The sequence below is a fragment of the Oreochromis niloticus genome, linkage group LG14 (genome assembly GCF_001858045.2).
Source record: "Oreochromis niloticus isolate F11D_XX linkage group LG14, O_niloticus_UMD_NMBU, whole genome shotgun sequence".
Lineage (NCBI taxonomy): Eukaryota > Metazoa > Chordata > Actinopteri > Cichliformes > Cichlidae > Oreochromis > Oreochromis niloticus.
The window spans coordinates 2783114-2803174 of record NC_031979.2 but is presented as its reverse complement, the minus strand read 5'-3'; the positions used below and the strand labels follow the sequence as shown (position 1 = coordinate 2803174).

The 20061-nt window shown below is 43.2% G+C and overlaps 3 protein-coding genes across 4 annotated transcripts; 2 read left to right on the top strand and 1 right to left on the bottom strand.

Moving 5' to 3' along the window:
• Positions 1 to 14: 14 nt before the first annotated feature.
• LOC100693723 (fatty aldehyde dehydrogenase) lies at positions 15 to 11815 on the top strand. Of its 2 annotated transcripts, none has more exons than XM_003453560.5 (11): positions 15 to 166; positions 663 to 825; positions 2140 to 2371; positions 3485 to 3570; positions 3658 to 3866; positions 3953 to 4070; positions 4196 to 4337; positions 4517 to 4683; positions 4770 to 4869; positions 4951 to 5189; positions 11365 to 11815. In XM_003453560.5, the coding sequence occupies exons 2-11, from the start codon at positions 664 to 666 to the stop codon at positions 11377 to 11379; spliced, it is 1470 nt and encodes a 489-aa protein (XP_003453608.1). In that variant the 5' UTR covers positions 15 to 166; position 663; the 3' UTR covers positions 11380 to 11815. The 2 variants fall into 2 exon arrangements, with proteins under 2 accessions (XP_003453608.1, XP_019223245.1); XM_019367700.2 differs by having other exon boundaries at positions 31 to 166; positions 651 to 825.
• LOC112842210 (uncharacterized) lies at positions 8230 to 11372 on the bottom strand. The gene is made up of 2 exons (XM_025898540.1): positions 9712 to 11372; positions 8230 to 9624 (listed from the first exon to the last, which is right to left on the bottom strand). The coding sequence occupies exon 1, from the start codon at positions 10726 to 10728 to the stop codon at positions 9712 to 9714; it is 1017 nt and encodes a 338-aa protein (XP_025754325.1). The 5' UTR covers positions 10729 to 11372; the 3' UTR covers positions 8230 to 9624.
• Positions 11816 to 12065: 250 nt separating the features above from the next.
• LOC102078289 (aldehyde dehydrogenase, dimeric NADP-preferring) lies at positions 12066 to 19593 on the top strand. Its single transcript, XM_005474429.3, has 10 exons — positions 12066 to 12215; positions 13791 to 13954; positions 14055 to 14286; positions 14779 to 14864; positions 15637 to 15845; positions 16794 to 16911; positions 17014 to 17155; positions 17235 to 17401; positions 17491 to 17590; positions 19019 to 19593. Exons 2-10 carry the CDS (start codon positions 13799 to 13801, stop codon positions 19330 to 19332), a joined length of 1524 nt encoding a protein of 507 aa, XP_005474486.1. The 5' UTR covers positions 12066 to 12215; positions 13791 to 13798; the 3' UTR covers positions 19333 to 19593.
• The last annotated feature ends 468 nt before the right edge of the window (positions 19594 to 20061 follow it).

Here is a 20061-nt window from a genome sequence, read left to right as displayed (position 1 = left end):
TCTCTTGTGCTGATTGGTCCTTTCCTTGATTGTCATGCATGCCGTCCATTTACTGCGATCGTCATTCCTGGGCTTGTTTTAACATCACCTAGCGACAACTTTGCAGATTGTATCCAGTTGGAGGTTCATACTTGAACTGGGTGGAGTGGAATAGGGGCTTTTTAAGGTAAAACTTACTTGCTATAGCCGGTCTTCAGATGTTCACGCGTTATTAACGCTGCTTAGTGCTAACGCTCACATGTTAGCTACACATAAACACTCTGTTTTAGCAGCCAGGCTAATCCGAGCTGGAGCGCCACCAACAATGTGTGCTCTGTGGAGTTTTATGCAGTACTGAACACATTCTTAGATCATAATGGCGCTCAAACACTGATTGTACAGCTAACGCTCAGGGAAAGCTGCTCATAACGAACAAGGTTATATAACCTTTCATCGTTACTAGCAGTGAGGATAGCATCATGTTTATTCCCGGTGCCGTACACACTTCAGAAACGCTTGTTTTAGGGTATTGTTGACGTTTCACGTGTGACATCGACGTTTAGCTACAGTCTCTATAACGTTATCTTCAGTGCTTATCGTCGGGGAAAATGTAGCCTTTCGTTAGCAGACAGTGCACACATAGAGTCGAGTATAATACTGACGTGCTGTAGCTTTCTGTGAAGGATGTCCCGACAACAACTGGCTGTGCAGCGGGCCAGGAAGTCCTTCCAGACGGGGAAAACCAAACCTCTGGAGAGCAGGATCCACCAGCTGAGGAACCTGCTGCGCTTCGTTACAGAGAGACGGAGGGACATAGCAGAGGCTGTCAAGAAGGACCTCAGCAAGGTGACAGTATCACTGTTAACAGCACATGGTACATTAGCATCGTCTGTGAACCTGTGATTGAACCTGTCGTCATCAGTTATTCCTATTATTAATGGCTTATAAATATTTAAAGTGTGTGAGCACAGTCTTGGACACACCAGACACCTCAGGTACAGCTCTTACCTGCTCTCTCCCCCTTTTCTCTCTCGGATGCTTGCACAGACAAGTCAACCCAACAATATACACTCGAGTATACAGTGGGACGAAATATGTCCTCCTGGATCAAAGGTGCAAACTGTAGAGATAAAAATGATAAAAATCCAGCTATACAGAAATAAGATAAACTAAGAATAAGTACAGCAGTATTGTACTTGAATAGAAATAGAATAGGAATAGAAAAAAATGAGAATAAATAAATACAGTACACAGACAGAGTCGAACAGTGCAATACAGACTAGTGCAAGTACTGCAAGTGAGAGGGGAGTGTTATGTAGTCCAAGAAGTGTGTGGAGAAGAGTCCAGTGGGGGCTTGTGCAGATGCTACATTGTAATACAAAGTCTCTGAGGATGAGTCCATGCAGTTTAAATAATGATACACGGACATCCACATGGACCCTAGCACTAACACAGACCTGAGCAGACTGGCAGATGCTCAGAGTAATCAGGGGCTAATGGTGAGCCGAGGATACGCCAGCTGGCTGTTTAACTAGGCCCACTTTAGTAGCCCACTAGGAGTGCTGTGGAGCATGTTGAGAGCACCTTTCTTACTCATGGTTCTAAACATGACACAAAAATTAACATGAAACAACAATAAGTAACCTAAGCTTATTAGGGCAAAGATCATGACACATTCATTTGTGTTACAGAAAAATGATAGAAATAAAAAGTATAAAATATTTACAAGAAGAGAGAGAGAGGGGTGGCTGTGACAGTGTGACATGTAAGTTCCCTGTGGAGAAAATGAAACGTGGCTGGAAAGTGTTAATACTAAAACAAATGTTCTGGCAGGACCAGTTCCTGTATATTTATGATATACGTCTGTATGTTCACAGCAGTTTAGACACCAGGTAAGTTCTCAAACAAATGTTATATTAAAAAAACACCAAAGGGACATGCTTTCATTTTCTTCACTGCAATAATCTGACTGCTATTTCTTACTTTGTGTGCCTGAAGCTCTACTTCATATGGAAACGGTGTCACCATTTGTGTTGGTGCCATATTGAATATTGTGGAGACCAGCTGCAGATCATCCAGGAAGCAGTTTGGTTTGAAGCAGGACTGAAACGGGACTGAACTGGCAAACTGTCCAACACTGGATTTTGCTCCTGCTTTCAGAGTGAACACGGGACGGAGCTATTTGAGACACTGGGAGTGGAGGGTGAGATCAAGCTCGCTATCGAGAAGCTAGCAGAGTGGGCAGCTCCTCGGCCAGTGGAGAAGAGCCTCCTCACTATATCGGATGAGGTCTTCATGCATCCCGAGCCCCTTGGAGTGGTCCTCATCATTGGTGCTTGGAACTATCCCTGGGCTGTCACCCTGCAGCCGCTGGTCGGAGCTATTGCTGCCGGTACCATATATACCCATGTGTATTTACTTACCAGTATTCTTTTAGGTGCATAATCTGTAGCACATGTGTGACCTTTGCTGGCATGTCCAAACCTCCTTTTGCACAAATACTGTTGCACTGACACTTTGCACATCATCATAGAGAGCAGGGTCGGCAAATCAGCCTTACAGAGATATTAGTCACAAAGGAAGGACTGTTTAAAGTGGACCTATTGTCCTTTTCTTACTTATACTGTTACAGTGTTGTATGCTACTAGTAATCATGGCCCAAGATCAGTACGTGCACAGGTAATCCTTGTGAACCACATGCTCTGTCTCCTCACACTCGGTTTCTGTTTTTCCACTCCAGGCTCTGTACAGTAGCCCTGTGTGCTCCTGTCAGACACCAAGCTTTGGCTTGGAGCGCAGAAGTTTGATCCACCTTGGCTTAAAACAGTGGTTCCCAAACTTTTTTTGCCAGGCCCCCCTTTTTTACAAGAAAAATGTTCTGGTAGACTAATGTCATTAAAAAATGCATTAGTACTTTTACACTTCTGTTCTTGTAAGGCTAAAAAGCCACTTGGTGACATTGGTGACTTTCCTCACTTTGACGAGCAGACGTAGACATTTAAAAAAATAATGATGGAGAGTTTCAGGATCCTGGCATGGATCACTGGAACTGCAGATGAGTGACTACTGACAGGAAGACTCGCTCTTAGAATAGAATAGAATTCAACTTTATTGTCATTGCACACGTCACAAGTACAAGGCATCGAAATGCAGTTTGCAACCATCTAGAAAGTGCTTTAGCAATAATATAGATATATCACAAAATATGGGTCTATTATAGGTATGTTACAATGTACATGGTATGAAGGTATGTATGAATATGCTATAACTATAAGTATGTACAGGCTATGACTGATCTTTTTGAGCTGACAAACCAAAGAGGCTCATTTTGGGAGAAAGACTCTGCTGCGGTCGTAGACTGTCACCAATGATTCACTGTTGAATTTTAACCAGTAAAGTGTGAGAAATAAAACCACTGGTTCTGTGAATGAATACTGCGTCTTCTGCTCAGTCTGTTCTTAAAGCGTACCATCATCCATGCCACTGTGTCTGTTCGCTCTCTCAGGTAATGCAGCAGTAATAAAACCATCTGAGGTCTGCTGTCACTCTGCTAAGGTCATGGAGGAGCTCCTCCCTCAGTATCTAGACAAGGTGAGACTCCTTCCTTGTTGGATTACCTGTCTCGTACATGTAGTGTAAACGTGCTAGTGTTCCAATGACTTGACGCCTTCTCCACAGGACCTGTACCCAGTAGTGACCGGTGGAGTGCCAGAAACCCAGGAGCTGCTCAGGCAGAGATTTGATCACATTTTCTACACGGGCAGCAGCGCAGTAGGCAAACTGGTGATGGAAGCCGCAGCTCGCAACCTCACCCCAGTCACCCTGGAGCTGGGAGGGAAGAGCCCCTGCTACATCGACAAGAACTGTGACATCACTGTTGCGTGCCGGTCGGTCCTGTCTGTAGAACAAAGGAGAAACTTTAAAAAACACAGTTGGGTTTCCAAACATCAAGTGTGTTTTCTTTTTCCTACAGTCGCATCACGTGGGGAAAGTTTGTCAACTGTGGACAGACGTGTATCGCTCCGGACTACGTCCTGTGTGACCCTTCCATCCAGAACAGAGTACAGGAGGAGATCAAGAACTGCATCAAGGTTGGTTTGCACCATATAAAGAAATGAGTGGTGGCTCAAGACTTTTGCACAGCACTAGATTGTTTTTTGAGACGGTCATTAATGCTTCTTTTATTCTTAAACGATCTTCCTTTGACACGATGCAGGAGTTTTACACAGATGATCCAAAGACTTTTGAGGACTACGGACGGATCATCAACAAGCGGCATTTTAAGAGAATCATGGCTCTCATGGAGGGCAGCACAGTTGTTGTTGGTGGAGACTCTGATGAATCCCAGTGCTATATAGGTATGTATTTATGTGGTATGATGGAGCCAGCGGGTATCCCTCAAAATACTAGGAGGCAGCTGAAGTCTGTCTCGGACTGCACACATAAGAGTAAGAATAATAGTAAAAAGCCTCTGTTCCAAAGCTCTGAATGTGCAGTGTATTGGTCATTGCCCTCTGACCCTGTCGTCTGTGTGCAGCTCCCACTGTGCTGAAGAACGTTACAGGCGAATCCAAAGTGATGAAGGAGGAGATCTTTGGGCCACTGCTGCCCATCATCACAGTGAGCGGTGTGGATGAGGCCATCCAATTTATTAACGAGAGAGAGAAGCCGCTGGTTATCTATGTCTTCTCCAATGACAACAAGGTGCAGCACATCACCTGCAGACGTCATTTCCTGTTATTTAGATCTCTTTAAATCTCTTCCCTTCACTCTTCCTGTGTGATCCACAGCTGATCAAAAGAGTAATAGCTGAGACATCCAGTGGAGCTCTGCTGGCTAATGACTGTCTGGTTCACTTTACTGTCAGCTCTCTGCCCTTTGGAGGAGTTGGTGAGTGGATGCCCGTCAAACCCTCCATCAGACTTACTGGTTTTTCGTCCTGAAGCTGACTTGTTATTTTTTCGTCCTAAGGTAACAGTGGTATGGGCTGCTATCACGGTCGCTACGGCTTTGACCAGCTCAGCCACATGCGCAGCTGCCTAATCAAACAGCTGAAGATGGAAGGAGTGAACAGCATGCGTTACCCCCCACACACTGCCAAGAAACTGGGCTGGGCTCGGTTCTTTCTGCTCAAGCAGATCAATTTGGGCAGGCTGCGTCGCATGATGCTGCTGGCTATGTTTGTGGGTGTGGCATCGTTTGTGGTGCAGGTAAAGAAGCTCTCCCTAACCTCATAAAACCGTTCCTATTAGCCACTATCCCATTGTTAATGTTTGTGTGCTGTCAGCTAACTCGCACATTGTGTGGTCAGTGGTAACTTTATTGTCCCCAATCTGTCCATACAGAGAGACAAAAACAAAGAAACACAACACACACACACACAAAGCCCAGAGAAAACAGCCCAAATTATCATCAAAAAAGTGCAATGTACAATGGCAACAACCCTTATGGTTTAGTATTATATATTACGTGAGCTAGCATCAACCAAAACAACGATGAGACGTACTTAAAGATCTCTTGGACTATTATGTCACATGTCTTCTACAACAATATGTACAACCCTAATTCCAAAAAGCTGTAAATGTCAATCTACATGCGTAAGAAAGCAAATGCAATGATTAGCAAATGTCATGAACCCACATTTTATTTACAGTAGGACAAAAAACACATCCAGTGTTTAAATCGAGAAAGTGTGGCAAAAAGGGTTGTTTTGAGTTTGATCGCAGCATCAAGTTTTGTTTCAAAGCTAGAAGTAAAAGTGATGCAAAAAAACATCTAGAGAAACATTTTGCAACTAACAGGTTCATTGAAAAAAGAGCATCTTAGTGAGGCAACGTTTCATTTTTGATCTCCGTCATAATAATATCAAAACATTCTCAAGAAATCTCTGTGCACAAGGAACAATGCTCAAAATCAGTGTGACACGTCAATGGCCTTCAGGGCCTCTGTGCATTAAAAACAGGCATCATTCTATCGGGGGACTTACTTCATGGGCTAAGGAACACTTTCTGAAATCATTGCCAGTGAACACTGTTTATCGTTCCAGCCACATATGCAGGTTAAGGTGGTTCAGTGCCTTTGCACCACCAGGAATGTACAATATATCAGGTATTTAAAGCAACAAATACTCCCATTCAAATGGCGGGTTTTTCAGGGACTATTTTAACATGACAGTCCTAAACTGTAAACTGCATCTATTACAACAGCACGGTAGTGAAAGTGTCTGGTTGCTGAGCTGGACTGCCTGCAGTCCAGACCTTAGACCTGAAAACATTTGGGACATTATGAAATGAAAAATGTGATTCCTCTCCGGCAGCTGGTCTCCTCAGTTCAAACATATTTACACTGCCAAAAGAAGAGGGGCGCTACGCAGAGGTGAACATGCCCCTGGACCAGGTTTTTGAGGAAGTGTCATTGTCATCAAACTCAAAATGAACTAAACTTATTAAATGTTTTTTTCTCTTCTATTATGAATATAATATATCATTTGATATTGCACAATGTCCTAACTTTTTTTAAATCAATTTTGTAAATATTGAATACATGAGTATCAGTAAAGTTAAATTTGACGTGAAGCAACTGATACAAGTTGCATAGCTAAGTTACAGCTAGCTGTCTAACTGTCCCTGTGATGGCTATTCATAAATCCATGCTTTGCTTGTTACGTGATGGCTAAAATCAGTAGTTTAAAAGTTTCATATTTAATTTTTTATATCTTCAAACAGTGTTTAATATTGACAAGAGTTATGTTTAGCTGGAGTTTTGCCAAAGTGTTGTCACAACCGGTTTGTGCCAAACCAAATGTCGTAGATGGGGCCCCTCTAACCACGTTATAAACACGCTGGTAATGTTACATTTTCTAAATGGACCAACAACAACAATAAAGAAAAAAATTGTTGACTAGGGATGGGAAGATGAAAAGACCTGGTTCCAGTAGTTCATCCTTATGTGCATGATGCACATTCAATTCAGTTCAATCAATTTTATTTACACAGCACCAAATCACAACAAAAGTCGCCTCAAGGTGCTTTATATTGTAAGGTAGATCCTACAATAATCAACCCAACAGAAAACCCAACAATCATATGACCCCCTATGAGCAAGCACTTTGGCGACAGTGGGAAGGAAAAACTCCCTTTTAACAGGAAGAAACCTCCGGCAGAACCAGGCTCAGGGAGGGGCGGGGCCATCTGCTGCGACCGGTTGGGGTGAGAGAAGGAAAACAGGATAAAGACATGCTGTGGAAGAGAGACAGAGGTTAATAACAGGCATGGATGACAGCACGATGGTCAAGTGTAAACTGCATCCAGGACAGAAACAACTGTATTATATTGCTAGCACAACAGCGGCTCTTTGCAAGCATCTGCACAGACAGCATGCTAACACCAAGTAAGCCAGCATGCAATTAATTTGCATGGACATAATTTCTTTGATATGCTGCCTAGTGATGGCAGTGACTCTCAAAATGGAGCCAGTGAGAACTGATAAGGGAGTTGATATGGAATCGTACTGATAAGTGATATCAGTAATCTGAATTGTTAAATTCTTATCTATTCGCATCCCAACACTTGGCTCACCCATGTTAAGGACACACTAGGCTGCTCTGCTAGCTAAGTTAGCTAATGTTAAAGTCAAACCAAAGGGCGCTGTCACTTGGTGTCCGCTCTCTGCAGTAGAGTATCACTTCCTGTTACAACAGACAGTGGCGTTTTTGTGTAGCTTATCTCCAACCTTCCTTTTATCTAAAAAAGTCCCGTAGTGTAATCTTCACGTGCTTCACCCAAAGCGCACTCCCTGCTGATACACTTACTGTGTCTTTAGAGTTTCACTAGCTTAGCTCGTAGCCGACTCGCTAGCAGCATGGCCTCTTCACCTGTCCTTCCTGCACTTTCCTGCTCATTGTGTCAGATGTTTAGTTACTCCTCGGCCTCTTTTAGCAGTAATGATGCTTGTAATAAATGTAGCATATTTGCAGCTCTGGAGAGTTGGATTACTGAATTGGAGACTCGGCTTCGCACCCTTCATTCACCCGTAGCTAGCCAGGCCCCTGTAGCTGGTGCAGCCGAAGATAGCATAGGCCCTGCTAGCTGTTCCCCGGCAGACCCCAAGCAGCTGGGGAAAGAGGGCGGCTGGGTGACGGTGAGGAGGAAGCATAGTCCTAAACAGAAGCCCCAGGTACACCACCAACCTGTTCATGTGTCTAACCGTTTTTCCCCACTCGGCGATATGCCGCTGGCTGATGTCGGGGCAGCATGAGTACGAGCATTTTTTTAATTTTTTTTTGCCGATGCCCGTGATGCCGCCCCCCACCACGATGCCGCCCCGGGCAACCGCCCGTGTCGCCCGTATCAAAAACCGCTACTGATTCCATACAAATCTAGAGATGAGCCTATCCCAGTCCTTGAATTTTTCCACTGGGATCTTAACTGGCAGAGATTGGAAAAGGTACAATAGCCGTGGGAGGATACTCATTTTTATTGTTGTGATTCTTGCACTAAAGTCTAGTGTAAGAGTTGACCATCGGTTTAGATCGTGTTTAATCTGAGTGGTCAGTCCATCATAATTTGTTTTAAAAAGATCACTCAATTGTTTAGTCACAGTTACACCCAAGTATTTTATTTGTTTTGCAGTCCAGTTCAGTTTAAACTTATTTTTAACCTCTTCGGATGGCAAATAGTTGAAAGCCAGTATCTGAGTTTTGGTCACATTAACTTTGTACCCCGAATGTTCAGCAAAGATATTAATTACATTAAACATCAGAATTAAAGTTTGGTTTGGATTTTCTAGGTAGAGTATGATATCATCTGCAAATAAGCTGATGATGTGGTCTTCCCCTTTAATATTTATTCCTCTCACTTCCTCACTTTGTCGGATGGCCTGTGCCAGGGGTTCAGTATATAGAGCGAAGAGAAGAGGTGAGAGGCAACAACCCTGGCGGGTACCCCTCTCTCGAGAGATTTGCTCCGTTAGGCTGCCATTGATTCTAATTCGAGCCGTAGGAGATTGGTAAATAGATTTGATGCACATCACAGCGCTGTCATTAAAACCAAACCTTTCAAGCACGGCATATAGGAAGTTCCAATCTACACTGTCGAAAGCCTTCTCTGCATCCATACTTACTAGGGCCGCACAATTTCTTTAGAACATTCAAAGTTAACTGAATTTTTAATAAGTATTGCTACCCCCCTTTTATGACTTTTCTTGCAGGTACTATAGTAAGAATTTCTGTACCCAAATTTCTTTAATTTATCATGCTCTTCCTGTGACAGATGTGTTTCCTGTAGATATATTACATTGCCATTAAGCTTTCTCATTTTAAGTATCACTTTACTTCTTTTAATTGGGTTATTCATCCCATTGACATTCATTGACACCAGCGTTATATTCCTCATCTTTTCACTGTTAAGTTTTGTTTTATTTTTGGCTTATCACTATCATAGCATCCCACACTAACTCTAAGAACTTGGAACAAGATAACAAGAAACTTAAGAGAAACTGAAAATACGTATTTCTTACCCACAGCGTCCTTGTGGTTCGGGGGGTATATCCCTTTCAGATTAGGGGCCCCTGTGAGATCCAACCTAGGTTCCTAAAAAAAATAGAGAAAAAAAAAAAGAAAACCTACCACTTTCCGGTCTACCTTGCCTTGAAAAGCAACAAAGTAATGAACCTTTAGTTTCTGAATTCTACTGTTCAATCATTTCCACCGGATTCAAATGTTTGTATCCTCACTTATAAGTTCTCGGTGTTAGATCGCTGCCATCCTAATGCGTTTTGCAGTCGCTCCTCCAGCATCGCGCTTTCCCCGCTCCGCTGCGGCACCTCCACTTGTATTCCTCTCCTCCTTAGCTCCTCCGCCGCCGCCCGGCCACTGTCGTATGTCCTGACGCCGCTCTCCCAGTGGATCCTGATTCTGGTCAGAGGCGTCTGGAAGCGAATTCCTCTCTCTTTTAAGGCTTTCTTAGTTCCAGCGTATTCCTTCCTCTTTTGAATCACGTCGGTAGCGTAGTCATGATCAAAGAAAAGCTGCTTATCCTGATGTATAACTTTTTTCTTCCACGCTGCCTTCAGCACCATCTCCTTGGTTGAGAACTGAAGAAAATTAATCACCACCGATCGCGGAAGTTTTTCTGGTCCGGGTTTTGGCACTAGAGCTCTGTGCGCCCGCTGAATATTTAGAGCAGAATCCGGTGGGAGCGAAAGCTCAGCTCTCAAAAAGTCTTCCACAAACTGCAGCACAGAGTTTCCTTCAGAGCCCTCTTTTAGGCCAAAAATGCGAATGTTGTTCTGTCGGCTACGGCCTTCCAAGTCAGCCAGTTTCATCGGAATATTCCGTTGTTGCTGGAGCGACTGGATTAGAGCGTCTTTTGCGGCCAAATTCCACCTTTCCATCTCTTCCAGTCTTTTCTCAGCTTCTTCGAGTCTGGTCTCATGGCTAGCTAGCTCATTCGCCGTTTCTGACAGTTTTATATTAATGTCTTTCTTGAAGCTGTCGAATTCGTCCTTCATTTCTTGTTTGATGTCTTTCTTAAACGTGGCAAACTCAGTTTTAAACTCGGCTTTAAGTGAGTGAATTTCCTTAATAATGTCCTGAAAGCCTGCGTGGGGGTGGCTAGCTACATCTCCTTCCATCTGCTCGCCTTGCACGCTGTTCTCGGACATGTCTGCGTTGCCTCCTCTTGTCAGCTCCACTTGTTTCACAAAATCCTTAATGTTTCCTTGTCTTTTTGACCTTCTTCCACCTTTCATGGCATTTATTACACGGTTTAGCGGTGGAAATATTCGAATTCTGGTTTTCTTTCGAGTTTTGACCGGGAGCTGCAAGCTTATGCTGCCATCTTCCTTACGTCCCCCTAGTGGTCTCCTGTAAAGTCATTCTTAAGGTGAATGGGGAGAAAAGGCTGAGGTGATGCAAATTACACAAGAACAGGACTGAAAATCAGGTCCTCTGTTTTCACCTTCTGTGCACCGGTGTCACATGTTCTTCTACTTTTGCACAGTAATATTTTTCACAGCACTGCAGACAAATGTCATCACTTTCTAGTGCATTATTTGTGTGGTTACAACTTTGTAAATAATTGCGTTTTCCCGAATGAATCTCTGTACTCGTGCCCCCATATACCCACAGTCCCACAGGCTTGGACACTGGACACAACAATAGCTTTGTCTCTTGTACACAATGTGTGGTGTTGTCCTGGAAATCTAACCACATAATGCCCCCTTATCTACCCTCCCTTTAATTACCCAGCATGCTTCACTCCCCATGGCTAAATAGGCTCCTTTGTTTTTGTCCACCCCAGTGCCTTTGTGGACATCCACACATGCTCATGTGAACAGTTAAAACTGTCTCCCACTGCTGACAGCTTTGTAATCTGTTGTTTGCAGAGGTTCCTGCGATGAAGCTCAGCAGGTAGACGGCGCTGTGACCCGGTGCTGAGGCGATCCCGGGACAGCCTCATGGATTAATCGCCTGTAGCAGAACACAGCACTGCAGATGTTTTATGCTCCGTGTTATTTCACTGATATTTGTTTTTCTTCTGTTATTGTTGCATCTCCTGTTACACGTTTAGCTACACTTTGAGTTGAATTTTTTTACCTCAACATCATTTAATTCTTTTTTTTCTGAGTTTATATAAACATTCACTCTGATTCTGCTGGTAGATATTGAAATAACAAACCTGTCTGTGATGCTGTGACTCTTTTAAGAATAAAAACAAAATCACTGTTAACTCCTGCTAAAGTGATAAGCCAGCAGGATGCCAGTTCTCCGTGTTAATGTCTGTTCTGTCTGCTGTTGAACATCAATAAAAAGTTAATAGTCAGGCATTTGCTGAAATTACTTTGTCCGTTTCTTTGCCTTGTGCACACCTGATTTATCTCCTGTCTGTGGTATATTATTAACATCACCCCAAGGTTGTAAAGGATTGTCTGACTGAATGACTGCTATTAAGATAAAGGATTGCCTGACTGAATGACTGCTATTATTAAGATAAAATGAGCCAAGCTGAAAGTTCTGTCATTACTGAAGCTGAGGCTGTGCACATGCGCACGACGTTATCGGTCTCAGTGAACGTGGACGCGGTAACCAATCTACCCCGGTAAACTGATCCCAGAGCAGCGTGACTGATGAACACAGGACAATGCTGGGTGAGGGAGGGATCCCGCAGCGCGTCCGTGAGATCACACGAGTGACGGACTGCAGCTTATATCTGAGGGACAATTCCACCTGAGCTACGGTAAGTTTAAGGCTTTGATAGTTTGCGCTATGGTGAATTATCGGTGATCAATAACATGATTCATTAATTATAAAATGACGAGCTCTGCGGCGTTCAGTGGGCAGAATCAGTTTTATGCAGTGATGTGAGCTGTTCAGTGATGTGAGGTCTGCACGGAGAACACCAGAGGAGCTTTTATTTAGTCTCATTTACTCATCTTTCAGCGAGTTTCTTGTTTTTATATGCAAATAAAACCATTTTTTTTACGATGTGGAAAGTTTTTCTCAACATGGAACAATTAAGACTTTGATAACAGCGCAGTTATCAGCTATGCAAACGTGACAGTCTCAATAAACACATGCATCAGACCTCCTTAGATTTACTGACAAAACGATACATGTTGTATTTGACTGTGTTTTGTCAAGTACGTGCATTTTTATTTTTAGTGTCTTTATTTCTTCTAAGGTCAAGTTCTTTCTTTATTATAGGGAACTAAGGTATGTTTTAGCTGTATTAACTTTCGACACAGCTCAAGGCAAAATTATTATTCCACTTTGTCACTGACATAGTGTCAGTTACGACTGTAAGGCATCAAGTGTTCACTGCGTTTTGATGCCGGTGTTGTGCCAAAAACTGATTGCTCGTATTTAAACTGCTATAAGTAGTTGTTGGGCTATAATATGTGAAACATATGTCAAATGCATCCCTCATGGATGACATAAAGTCATCTTGAGCCACAAACAACATTCGTGTAACAAGGTAGAAGCCGCAATCAGTTTTTGGCGGTGACTTTTATATAACCTTTATTTATGCAGTTAAAAAAATCTCATTAACATTAAAAATGTCTTTTGTAAGAGTAAGCTGGCCAAGAGGACAGCAGCAAATATTACAGTAGTTCAGTAAAAATATTTTAAGTGGGGATAAAGGAGCGGATTGGTTATGATGTAAGTGCAATAACACAGAGTTGTAAAGATACTTGAAAAACAGATAATTTTTTAATTCTATATAAAACCCCTTTGTAAACCCTGTTCACCAAAGTCTATTTACGAAGATACGTAAAGATATTACACATAAAAAATACACAGAAACATTGGAAATCAGTTTTTGGCACAACACCGGACACACTAACAGACTGTGGAAAGTGTCCACAATACGTAACGTGTGTTTGGGGCCTTTGCCAATTGTTGTCATTATGTGTTACTCGGATAAACTTCAGTTCATTTTCTCAGACGTGTCAGTTGTTTATCAAATCATTTGTTGTCTGTGTGTGTGTGTGTGTGTGTGTGTGGTGTCTTTTGCTTCAGCGCCTCAAGGCTGCTTTTTATTACGGCCGACACTGCTTTTGTTGTCTTTCTGTAAAGCCTTTGATCATATTAAACTCTGTAACTTACAGTTGTCTTTTTTTGATCTTCAAATCACTGACAATAAAACAACCTTAGTTCAGAGTAAGTCACATGCTTACTCTGAGGTAAGCTAGGAGGGCAGATAGGCTTTCCTGGTGGCACCAGAAATGTTTGGAACACCTCTGCTAGAACGGCAGCTTATCTGGGAACATTTGAGAATCCTATGGACAAATAATTCCTTGTTCTCATGCAGGTGTGTTTATGGAGAGGCAGGCGGTGCAGCGGGCCAGGGAGGCCTTCCTGAGCGGCAGGACTCGACCTCTAGAGTTCAGACTGCAGCAGCTCCATGCCCTGCAGAGGATGATCGCTGAGAAAGAGACAGAGATAGCCACTGCTCTCAAACAGGACATCAACAGAGTTAGCAGACACGAGAGACTAAGAATAAGATATGAAATACAACGTGTATATCGTGGCTCGTTTGCTTGCTTAACTGAAAACTGTGTTGGGTTTCCTGCAGAGTCAGTATGACACACCACTCCTGGAGCTGATTGGAATCGAGAACGAGATTAAGCTGGCTATTGGGAAGCTTAGAGAGTGGGCTGCTTCTCGACCGGCAGAAAAGAACCTCCTCACTATATCAGATGAGGTTTATATCCAGCCAGAGCCGCTGGGAGTCGTACTCATCATCGGGGCCTGGAACTACCCCTGGGCCCTTACTCTCATGCCACTTGTTGGCGCCATTGCTGCAGGTAGGGAGACACTCTCTCCACGCCTGCGACTTAGTCACGCACACCCCTGATAACAGCAGTCGGAAATGGCTTTGAGAAGGCACGGCCGCAACCCGGTGTCACATGGTCGCTGTGCTGTTTTCAGTTGTGTGCAGCTGGACTCTGTGATGTTAGACTTTATCAACCCAAAAAGTATTTTCTATTTATAACATGCTAACAAATCTAACACAGCAATCACCCACACTGGGAATGTTTTACTCTACATAACATCCTCTTTTTTTAAATGTAGGTAAAAAAGTCAGCTGAACTCTGTGAAATACAGAAACAATCAATGTAACTGATATACTAGTCATAGTCACAGAGTCCCAGCAGATCAGCTATCTCAGTACCAGACATGTCAGCTGATGGCTGCATCTGACTGCCTCTCTCTCTGCATTCTCAGCCTCCTACACGCCTGCTTTGCGTCACACAGTGATCTCATCCCGTTCATGGAAAACTGTTCTCTCTTTGCAGGAAATGCAGCTGTGGTGAAGCCATCGGAGCTCAGCGAGTGCTCGTCCCTGCTGCTCCGGGCATTGCTGCCTCGCTATCTGGACAAGGTCTGAACACCAGGTCTATTGTTTATGCATTAATGTTAAAGCCTTGCACCATCATACTACAGTACTTTAGACACCCTAATGCCTGGACACATAAGCTTCAACTTTTGTTACCATTTCGCTGAATATGCTGCTGCAAAAAAGGATTTTTTGCACACTAAATGTTTGAGATGATCAAAAAACAAAGTATAATAGACAAAGATAACCAAAGCAATTACAAAACACAGTTTTAAATGATGATTTCATTTATTAAGGAAAAAAGCTCTGCAAAGCTGCCCTGAGCATGAACAGTCATCCTGTTGAATCATGAACTTTGACCTTAGCTGAGGAAAGTGAGGCCTGTAGTTCTGTAGATACTGTTCTGGGTTCATGGGTGACCTCCTGGATGAGTTCTTGATGCAAACGGATAGATGTCAGTGATTTTGTTTCTGTTTCTTCAGATCAGATCATCTACTTTACTTTGTGACTCGAGTTCTGTCTAAGCGATTTATTGATTCATCAGGTCTGATAATCAGACATGAGTGTGCGAGCCTTTTCCACTTAGTAAATAATACATAATTTAAAACTGCATTTATTTGGTTTATCACTGTCTAATATTAAAATTTGTTTAATCTGAAACATGCAAGTGTGACCCCCCCCCCCAGTAGAGAAATCAGGCAGGTGCCAAATCATTTTTCCCATCACTATATGTTTGGAAACATGACTTATATCACAGTCAGTTACGCTGTGCTTAATGTAAATAATTTACAGATGAGTAAACGTGTTTGTTTTCCAGGATCTGTACCCAGTGGTGACGGGTAGTGTGTCAGAGACCCAGGAACTGCTGAGGCTCAGGTTTGACCACATTGTGTTCACGGGCAGCAGCCCAGTGGCCAAACTGGTGATGGAAGCTGCAGCTCGTCACCTCACCCCAGTGACCCTGGAGCTGGGAGGGAAGAGCCCCTGCTACATTGACAAGAACTGCGACATCAGGGTCGCCTGCCGGTAATCCACATGTAGCCAAATGAAGTGATTTACAGCTGCTGACGTGGGAATTTAAAACTCTGATAATCAAAGAGGGCACAGAGGCGCTGACTGTGTCTGCAGGTACATATCAGGGTGACTGAAGCTCATCACAATAATCGAGCACAACTTACAATCTTCACCAGCAGAGGAGAATCTTCTCCAAGCCCCAACAACATACATTAATACTTCTTTATGTTTCAGTGGATGTGCACGGTGCAGCACATGTACTTGTTAAACCATAATTCAGTAACTATCATTGAAACAGGCACTGTGACCTGGATACAAGAAACATGTTGGTTAAGAAATTCCTGAGTATAAAAATTCACATGGACATTTTGACTAACATGCCAAACATGGTTTGGTTTCAGTTCATAAATATTAGGCCTTGAGTAAATGGACTTAAAGTATACATTTGGTTTGGCTGCAGTTTAACGGAGCTTAGTTTGAGTGTTTTTCCAAAGTTTAAAGTGTCTTTTTCCTGTGCTTCAATTACAAGGGCTCAAAAAGCTGGAAAATACGGGTCCTTAAACGCAGCACAGTTTGACCCACTCTTCTGGAACTCCTGGGACTGAATTAGCCTCCAACTCTGTCACGTAATTAAATATGTTAAGCCTACTGTACGAAAAACAACATCAAACTCTTTATTGTAAGGACCTAAATAGAAAAGATCAAACTCACAGAAATCCCATAAACCATTTGATGTTACCAGAATCTTTTCTCATTTAAAAGGAAGTAAATGTCACAGCAATAAAAAGAAGGTGCATACTTTTGGTTTGCATCGACAAAAATCAGAATCGTCGTTTTTTCCTTGTTTTTTTTTATTTTGGTGGGGATAGATACACTCTTAGTAAAATGAATAAAGTTCCTCTAAAAATAAACAAAAACATGAATGTTGTAAAAGTTGTTCTCCACCTGGTTTGTTTGCAGTCGTATCACGTGGGGGAAGTTCATCAACTGCGGGCAGACGTGCATCGCTCCAGACTACATTCTGTGTGAGCCGTGCATCCAGGGCCGGGTGGTGGAGTGCATCCGACAAACACTTCTGGTAAAGCGCCATCCACCAAAGAGAATCACTGTGACATCGTACATACAGGTGGAGCTGCACAGTGTGAAACCTTACTGAGACTACCTCTCTGCTCCGTTCCAGGAGTTTTATGGTGCTGATCCAAAATGCTCACCTGACTATGGGCGAATTGTCAACCAGCGTCACTTCAACAGAATCATGGGGCTGATGGAGGGTTACACTCCTGTGGTGGGTGGACAGAGTGATTCCTCACAGCGGTACATTGGTAATGAAAATGCAGATTGAATCATGTGATGCAGATCCATCTGTGTTCTGTTTGGTAAATGTTGATGTTGCACTCAAAGCCCCAACGGTGCTGAAGGACGTGCCGCCCCACTCCAGGCTGATGCAGGAGGAGATCTTCGGCCCCGTGCTGCCCATAGTTACAGTGAGTGACATGGACAATGCCATCACCTTCATCAATGAGAGGGAGAAGCCCCTGGCTCTGTACATCTTTTGCTCTGACAAGAAGGTGAGAAGGAACCATCTTTAAGTAGCTTTTAATGTTAGCAGTGTTCTTTGTGCTCGTCTTACAGCGATTTATTCTCACGTTTCTCACAGGCAATTAAAAAAATGATTGCGGAGACGACAAGCGGTGGAGTGACGGTCAACGACGTCATGATGCACTATACGCTCAACTCCCTCCCGTTTGGTGGCGTAGGTAGGAATATTTCAAAGTTTGGCTTTGAAGTGGGAGAGCTTCACAAGATGTGACAACTTTAGACACAAAAACACAACATCAGATGAAACAGTGTCAGCTAAATCATGATGTCAGATGAAAGACAAAACTACAAACAGAATCAAAGATGGATGCAGCGAAACATTGGTTTTAAAGACAAATGGGATGCAGAGAAGCGGGTCCGAGTGTGATACCGCTTGCTCATTGGCTAGCTTGTCAGCGGTAACTTGTCGGTTAATGGACACGCCACGGACAGCCCTCCTCTTCTTTGCGCTGAGTGTGTGTGTGTGAGTGTGAGAGTGTGTGTGTGTGAGTGTGTCCTGTCGCTTCCAGGAGCTCAGCTGCCACCCATTCATTCAGCAGTGAGTCAAGCTTGTGAAGAGCTGCTCAGTCAGTGAGTGGGCCAGCCCACTGGTGAACCTTAGTGGTGTTTTCTGCTTGTGTCACATTTGTTACCTTTAAGCTACTAGTGAGTAGCTGTTATCTGCTGGCAGCTGAAATGAACCTTTAACTTCTTCAACCATCTCCTCCTTTCTCAGGATATTTGTGGGTGTTTTCTCTTTGGTTGATACAGCGTCTCTTTGTGTTGACTCCTTTTTAATAAAACTTGCTCTGTTTTTCTGTGTGTGCTGTGGAGCAATGAGCAAACATTCACCGATAGCTCCTGCAAATTTGAAGAAACAGTTCCACACATTTATTGGAACTACAGCTGATTCTGAGCTGATGCCTGTTGTGCTTAGTGAGCCAGACTTTCTTACTCAAGTCCCATTTAAACTAACTCAGAACAGAATACATTGAGGAGCTGAGATTACAAACAATTAAAAGTGTTATATGAAGCAAATTATGCAGCTATACTGGACAAGATTAAGATCAAATTAGAGTTCTGGAGAACACTGCCTATTTCAGTAATAGCATGTATCTTCATGTTACTGAAACCTGGATTTCATGAGAGCGCCTGTGTAAGCTTGCCCTGCGACATTAAATGTGTTATTATTCAGCATCTCTGGCTAGATGAGGCGGCTGTGGTTACAAGCTGGCTGGACATGTAGAGAGGACTGTCTGTCTGTGTCTTTGCTCTGTTGTAATCTTCCTCATTTGAGTTAAAAAATGACCCTACAATCACAAACTGGCCCTCAGGAGCACAGTGCAAATCTGTGGGGGAGCGATAAAACTATGCTAAGTGTTATATCATTCACACTACTAACATCAGCCAATTCACCTTTTAAACCTTCAGTGATGTATGCAGACTCCACAATATTGGGGAGCTTTACATCAGGAGCACGTTTGCACTGTGATCGTTGATGCAGTGCAAACTGTTACAGTCCATGTGTGAGCACATACCGACAGCACAAATTACAAATGACGCGTTTCTTTTAGAAGACATGACTGACTTGTGTATCACCCCTCCAGGTCAGAGTGGTATGGGACGCTACCATGGCAAACACACCTTTGACCAGCTGAGCCACCACAGGGCATGCATGGTCCGGTCCCTGGGCATGGAGAGTGTTAACTTGGCCAGGTACCCCCCTCAGAACCGCCGGCGGGCACGCAGGGCTCGGATGGCCCTCACGTCGCCTCTGATTGACATGTCCAAGCGGACCCTGGTGTGGGCCATTCTTGCCACCATCATCGGCCTCGGTCTCGTCATCGCCCTGCTGGTCATCCTGCTCATCGCAGCGGGCCTCAACTGCACCTGCTGGTACTGGAGAGGCTTTTATAACTAGAGACACTGTGACCTCACTATGGTACGATCTTTCCAAAGAAACAAAAGTGCTTTTCACAGATGTTCATGATCAGATCACACAATGAATCTTTATTGTTTTATAAAGATAAATAAAACAGTAACCTTTGGCTTGATCTATTATCTCTTTTATGAGCAGTGTGTGAAATTGATTCTATTTTTACAGACGGTTAACATTCACTTTGTGAGGAAATATTGATGTAATTTGTTGTTTAAAATTAAAACATGTGTTCTTAAAATGTAATACTCCATGTTTTTTTAAACTTTCATTTTATTTTGGCACCAAACTGAGCAAGTCTCCATCCTTTTACACGCCGTTACTATTATGACCACAAGAGGGCACTATTGAGACATAAAATACCGCACATCTAATATCTTCTTTTTGTTTTGGCGCTTCCCTTTAAGGGTCACTGCAGTGCATCATCTGCCTCTGTATTGTCTCATCTTTAGCATCCTCTTCTGTCACCCCAGCTCTCTGCACATCCTTCATCACCTCTTCCATGAACCTTTTCTTTGGTGTTCCTTCATGCATCCTTTGCCCAGTATGTTCACTGTCCCTCTGCACATCTTAGCCTCGTCTCTCTAAGTTTGTGTCTACACCACTCAACCTGAGCTGTCCCTGTGATCTACTCATTTCTAATCTTGTCCATTCAGGTCACTCCCAAAGACAATGCAAATGTTGACTCTGGAGAGCAACTTTCACTCTTTCCTT

Bases quoted from the DNA above. Each gene is read 5' to 3' on its own strand.
- LOC100693723 (XM_003453560.5), top strand. From the start codon at position 664: ATGTCCCGACAACAACTGGCTGTGCAGCGGGCCAGGAAGTCCTTCCAG. The intron at 4,071-4,195 runs GTTGGTTTGCAC...GACACGATGCAG, and splicing joins AGATCAAGAACTGCATCAAG to GAGTTTTACACAGATGATCC. The intron at 4,870-4,950 runs GTGAGTGGATGC...TTTCGTCCTAAG, and splicing joins TCTGCCCTTTGGAGGAGTTG to GTAACAGTGGTATGGGCTGC.
- LOC112842210 (XM_025898540.1), bottom strand. From the start codon at position 10,728: ATGAAAGGTGGAAGAAGGTCAAAAAGACAAGGAAACATTAAGGATTTT.
- LOC102078289 (XM_005474429.3), top strand. From the start codon at position 13,799: ATGGAGAGGCAGGCGGTGCAGCGGGCCAGGGAGGCCTTCCTGAGCGGC. The intron at 13,955-14,054 runs GTTAGCAGACAC...GGTTTCCTGCAG, and splicing joins TCAAACAGGACATCAACAGA to AGTCAGTATGACACACCACT. The intron at 16,912-17,013 runs GTAAAGCGCCAT...GCTCCGTTCCAG, and splicing joins GCATCCGACAAACACTTCTG to GAGTTTTATGGTGCTGATCC.